The following is a 15,436-nucleotide window of genomic DNA, read 5'->3' on the forward strand; positions in this document are numbered from 1 at the left end:
TGTGAGTATATATATGAGACAGTGACTGCTGCTAGTTATAATCCATTCCCTTTTCATACACCAACAAGGTTCCTTATCGTTGGTTGTGCTGTAAGATTGATGGTAAAGCTGATGGGAATTTATTTGCTTTGGTCTTATTATTAACAAGGTGACCAACTGAAGATAGCTGTACATTTTCTGTTCAGTGGTCAAGCAATCACCCAAGCAACCCATGCAACTTGCACATGTATGTTTGACCTTTCCTATTTTGAAACTAAGATTTAATTATTTGCTAATATCAGTATAAAATGAAAGATTAACTTTTTAAGATTGCCTTTTGCTACTTTTAAATTAACCTTGGTTTTCAATTTTAAAATATTAAAATGTGTAACTGAAATAATTTAGATAATGCATTTCATCAACGTACTAGAATATATAAATGTAGATTTTATTCATTAAAATTGCATACAAATTTTGTAAAGCAGCTCACAAAAACCTACACTGTGAACTTTTTATGTAAACTCAAATTTCTTCTCTCTTTATCTCCTAAAATATCCAAATACAGCAATCCACTTGAAAATATTTTGCCAATAAAATGGATATCTTTATTTCTTATGTTAATGATGAAATACAGAAGCAGCGTGGTTTACAATAATTGTAACATGAAATAAAGAAGCAGTGTGGTTTACAGTAACTATTATGAAATACAGAAGCATTGTGGCTTACCACACTTGTAACATGAAATACAAAAGCAATGTGGTCTACAACACTTGTACAATAAAATATAGAAGCAGTGTGGTTTACAATAACAGTATCCTGAAATACAGAAGCATTGTTGCTTACCAGACTTGTACCATGAAATACAGAAGCATTGTGGCTTACCAGACTTGTACCACGAAATACTGAAGCATTGTTGCGTACCAGACTTGAGCCATGAAATACAGAAGCAGTGTGGCTTACCAGACTTGTACCTTGAAATACTGAAGCATTGTTGCTTACCAGACTTGAGCCATGAAATACAGAAGCATTGTGGCTTACCAGACTTGTACCATGAAATACAGAAGCATTGTTGCTTACCAGACTTGTACCATGAAATAAAGAAGCATTGTTGCTTACCAGACTTGTACCATGAAATACTTAAGCATTGTTGCTTACCAGACTTGAGCCATGAAATACAGAAGTGTGGCTTACCACACTTGTACCATGAAATAGAGAAGCAGTGTGTTTCACCTCACTTGTACCACAAAATACAGAAGCAGTGTGGCTTACCACACTTGTACCATGAAATACAGAAGTAGTGTGTTTCACCTCACTTGTACCATGATATACAGAAGCAGTGTGGCTTACCACACTTATACCATGAAATACAGAAGCAGCGTGGTTTACAACAAGTGTTAGCATGTGTGAGCTTCTCTGGCCATCTCAACAACTCCATCTCGTAGCTTACTCTGTTCAGGGAACATCATTTGTGTCACAACGGGGAATGAATGAAATTAGTTAGGTAAGGTATAGTTTTCATTTCCTCTTTATGCTGGTGTGTGTGTGTTTGTGCATGTATGTGTATGTACATAGAAAACTGTGCACACACATAAGCCAGAGATTTTGAAATGGCATTGTGTTGTCACACCTTTCGAACAAAATATCTGTAGCCTAGACCCTAATTAAAACAAGAAGATGCAGGTAACAACAACATTTATTATCATCCACTGACAGCTGTCTGAGGTCCTGGACAAGTGAAATTTTATTATTGGACTTGACCAAAAATGTCCATCAAAGTAATGATATGTATTTATTTCAAGACAGCAACTCTGCTTGTTGGGTGAAATTCTAAAGCATAGTTTTCTGAAAGAAAAAAATTCTAATAATTTGAGAAAAAGTTAATGAACAAGGATAATGCTAAAACTAAAGCAACATCAAATCTGGAACCAAAAATGATAGATTCATTAATTATGTAAATCTTTTCTTACTGTTGGTAAAATTTTATAATCTCCTTTAAATGTAATTATACTAAATTCCACAATTATCTGGCTGCCATGTTCTTTATAATAGAAAAATGTCTGGCAAGAGCCATTAGGATTTTGGGATCCCCAATATATATATTAAGTGAAAAAGCAAAGATATCCCCTTACCACAAACACTCACATATTGCATGCAAAAATGGCAAAATAACCTTTCAACCCTAATATCCTACCCACCCTGCCAAGCCCAAACCACCAAACAGAAAGAAGTTTCAGTTATGACAAGTAATGTCTATACTCGCTTATAATACAAGTCCAACTGCAAACTGCACAGACCCAGATCTGCGGTTGCATAATGCACTGGCAGATTTGGGTCTATGCAGTTTGTTGGTAGTAATCAATAGAACAAACAACATAGACACCAGTCTGCATATGATGTTTGCAGCTGAACTTAGCTTATAAACAAATATATACACCTTGCATAAAGGAAAGGACATATGTAAACCTCTTAATGAAAATCAGGTATACAATGAAGGAAATGCCTATATGAAACACGCCTATGCTGATACTGTGTCTAAATCAATGATGTGAATATCTATGGGAGGTTCACACAAACATGTAATGTTATTATCATGAATGACAAAAAAAACAAAAATGTCATGAATATAAAATGGCATAATTATAACACAGAACCAGACTACCAAAAAAACGTTTGCACCAGTACATTTTTGAGCAATACTTCAAAATTAGTTGTACATACTACAAAAAGGATAATATCGCAGGAAAACAAGTAAACATAAAAATTAAGAATAGAACTACAATATGACATGAAAATTGCAGATTGTAATCAATCAAGCTACATTTTGGTGACAAGATGTAACTTCAATGGTGAGACTTAAAAAAAAAAAAATCCCCAAAGGATAAAACTGTGAACATTTCAAACTTTTATTTTTACTGCAAGCATTATCTGCTATTATATTTCAGGCTCTAAGATGAAATAAACTATTTATACAATATTTAGGAAATTAATAAACTCAGAGCAAATAATTAAGTAATGAATTTACTTTATCATATGACCTACAGCTATTCCAAGCAATTAAAGGCCATATTTAACATTTCAAGCACAATTTTGTGCGCCTGGAGAAACATAATTAATCAAAATGTTGAGTTATGTTTCATGACAAAAGACACTTAACTGGTCACTGTTCAAAAATGTGGTAAACATATTCTGAGGTGCTAACATGATATTCTTTAGAGATGCATAAAATTCTGTCTTGTCAGTAATTTTTTATATACTTCATATTGTTATTCATGTGTTCATAACAAATAATTATAATTTTATAATTTATCAACATTTGCAAAAACTCTATTAAAAAACCCAATATTTGCAAAAACTATTAAAAACAAAGGTCCCTGTAACAAATGTCAAAAGACAAAATATAATTGAAATTTTTATTGATTGATGATGTACAAAAAATGTGTCAAACATACTTCAGTACTCATTTTGATGTACAGTGTATTCTAACAGATCTAGAAAACAGCCACAGTGATATCCTACAGTTTAAAATCTCTCCATTACACAGTACAAGACTTGTGTGACATTATGTATGCTGCAAAAAAAACCATAAGCACCGGTTCCTTTACATAAATAAATGTTTGCTTGGAAAAGCCCAGCAACAAAAATAACCTGCAAGCTCCATACCTTAGTTTTAAACACCAATTACTCTGTAAAAGAGGTTAGGAGCGAGAAAAAAAAAAAACAATATAGTCAACTTTTTCTAAAAGGAAATATGATTATATATATATTGTGAGCATTAGAGAGAATCTATACATGAAAATAAAACTAACTGAAAACCACTGTTGGGGACAAAATTACTTTCCATTTCTCAGCAATAGCTTTATTTGGTGGGGGTAGGGGGCTTTAATGGACCTAAATCATCCAAAGTGACAGCCTGGACATAAATCAACAGTTTAATTAACCTTGCACTGCAAACCTTCTCCTACATCTGGGTCTGTTTTGTATGTGCTATATACAGTCTATAGAGAAGGGCAGGTATATAGTATTGTAGGAAGACTTAATCCTTGTAAACTATCTCCCAACATTTACATGCTGATTTTACCTATTTTACCTATTTTACACTGTCCTGAGACATATCCTTACTAATAACAAAGGCATAATTATTATACATTGTCTTGCTCATAATCAAGGTCATCCAAGATCATCCTGATGTAAATATATTTACCAAGTTTAACAGAAACTAGATGAGACACAGTTTTTGAGATCTAGAGAAGTGACTAGCTCAGACAATCAAATGCAAGGTATTTATTTAATGTAAGCTGATCTCACATATTATAGTACCTGTCCATTTCAATGATTATAGATACAAGTTTCAGGTTAAGCAATTTTATTTTTCTCTCATAAAAATTGAGTCTCCAAAGTAGTAACTAAGCTCAGGCATTCATATGCAAGATTATTTCATTAAAATGCATAGATCAAACTCATCCAAAATCTTGATAAGATAACTCTACCAAATGTGTAGATTTTGCTCAAATTGAAAACCGTCCAAGATCTTATAATACAAACACATTCCAACTGTGAACAAAATCAGATCAGATTTATGGCTTACCGAGTAGTAAACATTTCAGCCAATGAGACACAAGATCACCTGATTAATATGCATGAATCTCATTAATTGTCAAAATTTCAGCCAATGAGATACAAGATCGCCTGATTAATATGCATGAATCTCATTAATTGTCAAAACATTTTAAGATCCTGATATAGGCAAATATTCATTGATCACTAATATGGCTTCCAGTCAGTGGTAATAATCTCAGCCAAACAGATGCCTGATTACAGCAACAAGCTCAACCAATCAGATGCAAGATTACAATTATCATCCAACCTATCCAAGATCTTGAAGATATCAGCCGACGTTCATGTCTAATACCAAAATCAAATCAGAAATATGACTTCAAAGAGGTAACACACACAGCCAATCAGATGCAATATCACTTCATTACTATTCATGATGTTCACTTGTTACTGAACATGTCCAAGATCTTGATGATACAGGTATACAAAAGTCAGATCAGAAATAGTGTCCAGACTGGTAATGGACAAACAGATGCAAGGTCAATCATTAGTATGCTTGGATCTCGCTCTTTTTCAAACTTATCCAAAGTCCTGATGATATCAGCCCATATTTCAAGTTTGATAAAAACTGGATCTTAAATATGACTTCCGGACTGGCAACACACTCAGCCAAATAAATGCAAGATCAGCTCAATAAAACAAGAGTGGATCTCGTACAATACTTAATTCATCCAAAATCTTAATGATATAAAGCATACACTCCAAGTTTAATTAAAATGAGTTCGGAAAAACAGCGTTCACAATGACAACCATCTCAGCCAATCAGTTCCATATCACCTTGTTAGTAGATGCTGATCTTGCTCATAATCCAACTTGACAATACAAACATACATTCCAAGTTTGATCAAATTCAGATCAGAAATACAGCCTCCAAAAAGTGGCAGAAAGCTTATCAAATTAGATGCAAGATCATCTCATTAGTATGCATTTATCTCTGCCATTCTCAAATTCAAACAGGATCTGCATGATATAAGCATATATTCCAAGTTTGATCAAAAACAGATCAGAAATATGGCCATGAGAATGGTAACAAGAAAAGCCAATCAGATGGAAGATAATCTCATTAATATACATGCATCTTGCTCATTATCAAATTATTCTGATCCTACAAATCCAGAGTGTTAACCTTAGCAACTGTTGACTGATGGGTGACTGATGATTCTCAATGCAACAGAGCTATACTATAAACTCACTTTGTTATTACAAGGAAGAAAAAGGTTTGGTGAATTGATTTCCAAGTTAGACCCCTCCATCGAATGATATAACCAACCAGTGAGTGAATTAAACATGGCTAACCATGCATAAATATGGCTAACCATGTGTAAAAAACTTAAAAACTAAGGTCATTTTGTGACCTTAATAATGCGTAGAATAAGCCATTAGCCTTCACTCCCACCCACTGATACAAAAAATTAATTTTGTGATGTTCCATAAATCTGGAGAAAAGACCACAGATTAAAAAGAAATTTGTTGGAGCTTGAAATTTCATCTTCTAAATTCTAAAACAAGAATTTTGCACTGCTGTAGAAGTTTTATAATTTAACAACAGCCATCTCCTAATGATTTTTAAACTGACCTTGCATACTGACATAATTCTATTCACCTAAGTTTAAACTGAATAATCAAGCTGATTTTGGTGCACATGAAAACACACTTATGTGACATATATATAAAATTACAACACTGCTTGTTCATGATCACAAAGTAACTCCTTACAAAACTAAAGATGTCAAAACAAACAAATATCAATTGGTACTTTGACATCTCTATTTAGAACCAACATAACGGTGAAATATCATACAATTTTGTACAAAATATACGTTTTATTAAAGCATCCAATGATTCAATCACTGAGTAAAACAGCAATACATGTACTTCAAAACTAAAGCATGCATTTTGAAGCAAATCACTAACAACTAAATGCATCAGGCTGATGTTCCTTCCCCTATGAAGCACTTTCAAACAAAGTCAATATTTCAGAAAATACATGTTATATGTGCAAATATGTTATGTATAGGGACTTAAATCTATATGGATTCCACATTAAAAAAAACACTGGAAAAATACACCCTCATTTTGAGACTGCATTTTGAAAGTAAAGATTTGATTTTCTAAATAAGCAGTCAAGCTCTGTTAAAGAACATCTCTATCAGAAATCTGAAACAAGCATCTTGTCAAGGTTTAGTGAGTAACGATTATTATATAAAAAAAATTCTGCTATGCAAATACTTGTCTTGGGAGGCCATCTGTCTTACATTACACAGGTAGCTGCCTAAGACAGGTTTAACATGAACATTTATAAATGCCATCCAAAGAGTTAAGTATGCTCTATATAATTGCTTAAAATATAAATACTCACATAAAACTGATCATGCTCTTCAGTTCCATTTTAGGATACAGATACAAGCCATGACCAATTAATTCAGAAGCTAATTAATTACCCCAAAATACTTGTCATCCGATTTTTCTGCCACAGAGATGGTTGCATTATACCTATATCAGAAGGATTCATTACAACACAGACAAATTATAATTTTTGTTTGAGCTTCTCTGAAAATCTACGTGTTACATCAATATATAGTGAGATATATAAAACATATATACTCACTTATAAGTTGAGTCAAATTGCACCTGCAGATCACAGTCAATGCTGTTTGTTGTACTGATTACTCATAACAGCACAGACCCAGATATGCTGGCACAATATGCAATGGCAGATCTGGGTCTGTGCAGTCTGCAGTTGGACTGACTCGTCTAGTCTTGAGTATATATGGTGTATCATAATACTCTTATACAAGTAGTGACCAACTGCACACAACACAGACCCTGATTTGCTGTCACATTATTATGCACTGGCAGACCAGGGTCTATGTTTTTTGTTCTACTGATTATGCCTAACAAACTGCATATAGACACAGATCTGTCAGCACATTATGTTATCTGAGATCTAGGTCTGTGCAGTTTGCAGTTGGTATCGACTTGTAAGTGAGTATATACTTGAACCAAAAATATTTTTCTAAGAGTCATCTAACAATCTATATCATACAATAAGGTGACAATAGTGTACAGCTTCCAATACATTTTTTTTATATTTTGCACACAGGAAACATAATTTGTTATACAAAGAACTCACAGTTCATTCAACCCTGAATAATTTTTTTTCAAGGAATTTTCAAGTTATTCCAAGTTTTCAATGAGTACTTTGTCATATATTACTTTGTCCCCTAATGGCCTTGTGTAGTTTTATCCACAAATTGTATTCCATTTAATGAACTATTGGACAAAATGTAAATAACAGACATTCTAAATTTAAAAAGTCATATATTTTAATTTTCTGAATTCCCACAGGTAAATCCAAGGAGTTTTGTGAAAAATTCAAAGAGTTTTTCAACCAATTCAAGGTCTTTTTACAGAATAAATATAAAATCTACTTTTTGGAAAATCATGGAGTTATTATTGGCAGTTCAAGGATTTTTTTCAAGTTTGCATGAAACATGAACATGTATAAAACAGCACAATATCCAATTAAATCTTTCAGCTGAAATCCAAAACTTTATGTAATAATATCATATTCAAGTACAAGATAATAAATGGAGGAATTTGGACATTGATTATATATATACCAGAGCTTGTACATCATTCCTCCAACTGGTGTGTTTTCATGAAAAGCTATACTACCTTCAGCCATGATTTCATTTGGTCGAAAGCTATCAACATATACAAATGATACAATATATGGCAAATGGTTATGAACAGTGCTCTATGTCCCAATTTGAAAATCACAACACAAGGACACAAAAAATGTACAACCCATAAAAGAAAATCAACCAGAAATGTGCTCATGGAACAGGAATATCCCACCAATGCCAGATAAATGAGATCAATTCTTAGCTGGATGGACAGAAGAATGAACAAGTTTAACACTGTATTCTCCCACCAAATGTGCCATGAAGCACACAAAAAAAGAAGAAAATAACTACCTATGTAAGTTAGGAGTTGAGAACCTGAGATGGAGATCCAGAAAATTATAATCTTAATACCTCTTCTCCTGAACTAATTTCATGTTTCACCAAGGATCCATGAAAGCTGTTGGAATAATTCCTAAATCTGTAAGGAAACCAAGAAATCCCAAGCTTTTCTTGCCAAGTTACTGATTCACAGATGACCCCTCCCCCCATTCCAACTCCAGATTGTTTGCCACACCCTATGATCAAAATCCAAAAGCTTACTGCACAAAACCAATTCCATTCCAATCTTTTGGAAGTCTTTCTTGTAAGATGAGTGAGAAATATGGCCTCTTTTGGAGTAGCTGTACAAAATTACAGATAAATCCAATTATGCACAAAGTGGCTAATAACTACTGCAAACATTATAATGAGTGGGAAAATCCCATTGTCTATTTTCATGGACAAAGAATGGGAAATCAATTATCCTTACAAATACAGACAGACAGACATGTATATATTGGAGGATAACCAAAACAATTACATCACACAATATTATCAAGAAGCCAAAATGGTTATGTTCACCTGCCTTCTTGACATAGCAGGCTTATATAGTATTATACAAACACTAACTATGTAAATGAACTTCCGAACATTATATTATTACGACTATATCTATTTTATTATAGTCTGATAAATATTCATTCAAATGGTAAAGGCATAAAAAATATGTACAGTCTCTTGCTCACAACTTAAGTCAATAATGATCCTGATGATAATAACCCCCTTCAAAAAAATTGCTTCACGTTTGTTAACAAGCTTAGCCAATCATATTCAAGATCACCTCATTAATATGCATTGATTAGAATTATGGATTCCAGAGTGTTAATATCCTCACAATCACATGCTTGATTACCTCATAAATGTACTTTATGCTTGGCTCTTGCTCATTACTGAAAAAGTCCAACATGTTGATGACAGAAGCATAATTCCAAGTCTGATCACAGATATGGGTTCCAGAGAATGAAGTAATTAGCCAATCAAATGCAAGATTACATTATTAATATGCAATGAATTTGCTCATTATCGACTTTAGCCAAGATCTTAAAGACATAAACCAATTATTCGAGCTTGATCAACATCAGATGAGAAATACAGTCTCCAGACTGGTAAAAAGTACAGACAAACCAAGTCATGCATATCATTCAATCTTGAACCAATCCAATGTGTTAATGGTAACCATATGTTCCAAGTCTGATAAAAATCTGATAAAAGATATATGCCCAGAGTGATAACAAGCTCAGCCAATCAAATGCAAGATCACGTCATTAGTATGCATCTGAGATCTAATGATATAAGCATAGAAGCCTCCTGATTGTTAACAATCTTAACCAGTCAGATACAAGACTGCCTCATTAGTGTGGATCCTGTTCATTATGGAACCTATCTAAAATCTTGATGATATATAAGCATATATTCAAAGTTTGATCAAAATCGATCCCAAAATGTGGTTTCCAGATGGGTAACAAGCTCAGCAAATCATATGCAAGATAACCTTATTAGTTTGTATGGATCTTGCTCATTCAAGAATTTGTGTAAGATCTTAACGATATAAGCATATACACATGTAAATCTGATTCACATCAGATAAAAAAATCCAGTATAGAGAGTGATAACAAAGCTAACCAATCAGGTGTAGGATCACCTCATTGTTATGCATACTTAGGTGGAATCTGCTCTTAACCGAGATAAATAACCCAAGGTTGTTGCCTATGTATTAACTTTTGTTTTCCACCATTCTGTTTGATGGTATTCAAAAATCTTAAAATTGAAATCAGTTGGATATGATACTTAGTATTAACTGAAATCTGTGAAAGGACTAATTAACGTGTATCAAACAGAATGAGTGGACTGCAGCCAGCTGTGAACGTCTGAAAAGTGATAAGTAAAGACAATAAGTCACTCAAGTTGATTGTTCTTTCAAGTCCTATACACCAGAAATAGCGAAACTCCCAAGTACATTTTTTTAGCCACTGCAGTACGAAAAGGAGAAAAAACAACACAAGAAAATGTCTGCATGATCTTTTCACATATTTTTTAACTCACACATTAAATTTATGGAATGACTTGCTGTTATCCTATATATATTTAACAACGATTATAAAACAATGAATATTTCCTAATAGTTCAAGCTTAACCGTTCAGAAACAAAATGCCAAATTGTGAAAACAATTTTTTTTGCACTTACATCAATTACACAACACCTGATTAACAGAATATCATCCATATTACCTGTACACAGTGCTCTTTTGATGCAATGTGTATAGTATTTAAAAACATATGCTTACAACAATTTGCCTTTTACTTCACACTACACAGGAAAATTCTTAGGCAGAACTTCAGACCTCTCAGAAGAATCTTAGGAAGAGTTGGACGATTATGGCAAGTCCCTAACAACTTGTACCAAAGCTACTGGTCCCACCCCTGAAGACCTTGGTGCACTGACCTCATGTCCCAGTTTTCTTGAGGTTTCCAACTTACAAGAGCAGTTCCTCATTATGGTATCATGTGCCTGTGTCTGAATTTCATGTGCAAGAGTCACAATTTCATGTGCCTGAGTCTGAACTTCATGTGCCTGAGTCTGAATTTCATGTGCAAGAGTCACAATTTCATGTGCCCGAGTCTGAATTTCATGTGCAAGAGTCACAATTTCATGTGCCTGAGTCTGAATTTCATGTGCAAGAGTCACAATTTCATGTGCCTGAGTCTGAATTTCATGTGCATGAGTCACAATTTCATGTGCCTGTGTCTGAATTTTATGTGCAAGAGTCTTAATTTTATGTGCATCAGCCTTAGTTTTATATATACGAGTCTTGATTTCATCAGGAGAGAAACTGTTGAGAGTCAGGAGATGCATTAATGTAAGACATTTCATCCACAAAGCTCAGTTGTGTGCACAGGTCCAACTCTAAAAACAGATGGAGAATCCAAGAAAGTGCAGAACAGTGTACATAAGGAAGCTTCCAGAATCCAAAGAATAATCCCATGATTGGAACTGAATGTGATCTTAAAATGTGGCAGTACAAGGTCTAAAGAGGCTCAATTTGTACCTGTAGATGTCCCCACTAGATGGACACATGATAGAGGAAGTATGCTGATTTGAAAGCTATCATCATATTAACAATAAACATGTAGGTCTGGTGCAACTGGAGTCTATCATGTTCTAAGGAAAGTTTGTTTTAACTGTACAGTTCCCACCTCCCCTGCACCACCACCTGTGGTATTTGTGCCCTACTCGCCTTCCTTCAAAGTTCTTCTCCATGTATTTCTCAAAACCATTCATTTTTTACATTAACTGATACATATTATCATTTTATTTTTATTTTTACTTAATACAAAAGAAGATATCAACAATACTGTTACCAGCTATCTTGCTTTCTATTAAAAAAAATGTTCCATTGTTTCAAATTGTGACCCTGTGGTTATAACAAATGGTGCATGCTTGTCCACTCCTTTGTAAAAGATACCAAACTGTAGCACTGACACATTATCTTAGTATCAATCATACTGTAAATATTCAAGACTTGCACTTAATGACAAAAATTCATCCAATTAACCAAGAACAGTAAGACAAATTTATCTACATGCCTAATGAATAAGTTGACTAATAAAAATGAAATACTAGCATCCTGCCATAGTATCAATGAAATACTTCAGCATATGAAATCCCCACCTCCCTCACAAGAATGCAACATTTAAAGAAACTTCTGATGAAACAATGACAAATTCAAACAACTTAAGAAATGATTAAAATTAATATTAAAATGGATGGTTTTGGGGTAAATTATTACTTATGTGATAAAAATGTAATTATAGTACCAAGATTAAATTTACTGCCATTTACATTAACGAGCTTGAAATACATCAATAAATTTACAAAAATATCCGAACGATCAAACTCTCAGACAGAACAATGGTTGGGTTTTCATTCAGTTTGGTAATGATGACAGGAACTTAACAAAACAAAGAAAAAAAATTACATTTCTATAATCCAAAACAAATTTTAAAGGAGGTATTTATCACATAACTTGAAAATGAAAGTAAACAGTATACACCATGTATTCACATGAACATGATTATGCATTACATATAACCAACATATGAGGCACTTATGAAGAATACAAACATTGTCAATATAACAGATGTTAGAAAATTACAAAATAAAATTAACAGATACCATAAACAAAAATACTCTAAAAATATTCTTTCAAATGGAATTGAATTGCAAGGACATGATTCATCTCTCCTGACAGGTATGCCTAACGATCCATAAACTAATGAACACTTACATTCATGGGGGTTTGAAATTCAGTTTCACTTTCACTGTCATCGTTCAAGCTCACAAAAGTCTGTCCATTTGGACTGGTGTGAATCAGCCTCTTCATGGATACGGAATCATCAGAATATGGACCAAGTCTGCGATGTAAACAAGCAACAGCGCCCCCTATGGCCAGTATAATGAGAATATCTAAACCGGCATGCCATGTGAAATACATTGTAACGATCATCATTTGTTCATGGTCACCTAAGTCCCATGGTATTGCCCCCTCTATTGGATTATACAGAATGAAGGCAATTTGGTAAAACCATGTTCCTTGCAGCAGAAGGAAGTAGCTGCGAGACAAGGGTGCCAAAACATTATGTCTGTACTTCATCTCAACAAAAACCGAAACTATGTTGGCCCCGATTGTGTAAATTAGCAAAGTGTGGAGTAAAACATCCATGTCTGGGCGACCATGGAGATGGAATTTAAAAAGCAGTCCTTCTACAATCAAAGCCATGGACATCATGACGTAGTCTGTATCTGGAGGAAGTGGTGCTCGATAATACATTAGGATGTCTATGATTCCGGTCAAGCCAAAATAGAAAAACATGGTTGCATGTTGGCCATTACCAATATTTACAAATCTTCCTTCTGAAAATCCTGTATAAATTTCTAGTGAGAATCCGATGACTACAAAAAAGATTTTTACAGCTGCCTCAAATGGCCATTCCTTAAGCCATCCTGAGAGACAACTGCAAGAAAAAATGGCCGTGGAAGTAAACTGTGAATTTCTCCTGCGTGACCCATAATAGCGGTTGAAGATGTGAAATATCCACCAGATGGCAATAACAATGAAGAAGGATCCAGGAAGAACATGGCCTCCAAAACTTCCCATTGTCAAGAATGAAATCTGACCTTACTTTCTGGATGAGAACTGCAAAGGTATCTGAAAATTTAAAAAAAATAATACAAGGTTATGGTAAAATAAGGGTGGGGGTGTACATTGGTAGATGTAATGAAAGATACCTGGGATAGGTAAGATGATGAATGAATCGCTATGTACATATGAGGTAATTAAATAACTGCAGATGGATGGATATGTTACTTGTGCTATTGATGTGCTTAACAAATGCTGGCTACATACTGGAAAAATTTAATATACTTATTTATACGAGCACTTGTGCTGTGGAAACTTACCAATTCAAAAGTAATTACTTAAATTATACAAAAGTCATTACTTAACTTATGGTTTGTTTTTATACAAATCTACATTAGCCCTTTCATGCACAATACAAAATGGTCAAGAAAAGGGAACAATTTCATACTACTTTACAGCTCTTGTGATTTTATTTTCTTACTGCACCCAAAGCAGTGGGGCACTTAATCCCCTTCATGCACACTCTGCGTTGCAGGGATAAGGACATTTGGGACCAACAAGACATCACAAGAAATCTTCTGCTGAAAACCCCCATGTTAATCTAACATTCTCAAGATGGCTGCCATGGTTACAACATTGTACATCATGTTAGCATTGTTTTCGCTTAGGTCTATTTTCATATTTGATGATTCAGTGGCACCATTTTCAGGTATGACCAACTGGACCTTGGGATGAATGTGTGTCTCAAGTTTCATGGAAATCCTCAAAGTAGTTTAAGACATGTCATGATAATAAACTTGTTATAACAGGAAGACAGATGAAAGATGACAGACCACTGACGACAGCTCTTCTGATCTGTAAAAATGATGAAGTCTCCTCAGTTCCTAAGGATTCACCATCCTACATATATAACCTACATTATCATCTGCATCGCATCACCATCTCCCATTGCAGATGATTGCATTATTGCATTAGGAGACTTGTCTAGTTCTCAGGTACTTGGCATATATTGATGTACTTGCACATACCCCTCCAGGCTATTTGCTTTGTTTTTCCTCCCATGAACTCAAGATCAAACCCCGTACAGCAACCATATAATGTATAATAACAACACTTACAAGAATATAAAAACTACAGTAATCATTATATACTGTACACCAATATATACTCACTTATATGCCAAGTCAAACTGCACAGACCCAGATAAGCTCTTGCAAAATGCACCAGCATATCTGGTTCTATGCGGGGTTTTTTAAAGGAGAAATCAGGAGAAAAAATAGATCCTAAACTGCTAGTGCATAATGCTACAACAGCTCAAAGTTTATTTTGTTTGCCATTTAATCAGCCTTGAAAGCAAGTATTTACAATAATATAAATTGCTAGAATTTGCTGGCAAGAAAGACTCTTCTTTGGCAAGCACCTGGATAGAAGATCAGTCAACACCATGTAAGCCAGTATATACAGTATGTTTGCATCTAAGCCAATTACCATTTCAAGATTGGATATTGAGGTTGTAATCCCATAAGTTTTTGCAAATATTACATATGTCCTCCTGCTAAAAATGCATGTATAAAGTTTGGTAGAAACAAATATCTCTGTAATTGCAAAGGTACACTTTAAACTGGATACTTGACCCTTTACATCAGGCAGGTGCAAACTACACCTGCAACCTGGTTTTATCTATTTATATAATTACAT

General features: G+C 34.1%; 1 protein-coding gene across 1 annotated transcript in view; it reads right to left on the reverse strand.

Annotated features, from left to right (window-relative positions):
* Nucleotides 1-413: 413 nt before the first annotated feature.
* Nucleotides 414-15,436, reverse strand: part of LOC149797278 (transmembrane protein 45B-like) — a 37,176-nt gene continuing 22,153 nt past the window's right edge. The window contains exon 2 of the mRNA XM_089961985.1: nucleotides 414-13,807. Within this exon, the coding sequence (XP_089818111.1) occupies nucleotides 12,872-13,756 (885 nt within the window). The 5' untranslated portion in view covers nucleotides 13,757-13,807 and the 3' untranslated portion in view covers nucleotides 414-12,871. The remainder of the gene's footprint in view (nucleotides 13,808-15,436) is intronic.

Source organism: Sinohyriopsis cumingii, chromosome 6, assembly GCF_028554795.1.
Source record: "Sinohyriopsis cumingii isolate HCF-2022 chromosome 6, ASM2855479v2, whole genome shotgun sequence".
NCBI classification, from domain to species: Eukaryota; Metazoa; Mollusca; class Bivalvia; order Unionida; family Unionidae; genus Sinohyriopsis; species Sinohyriopsis cumingii.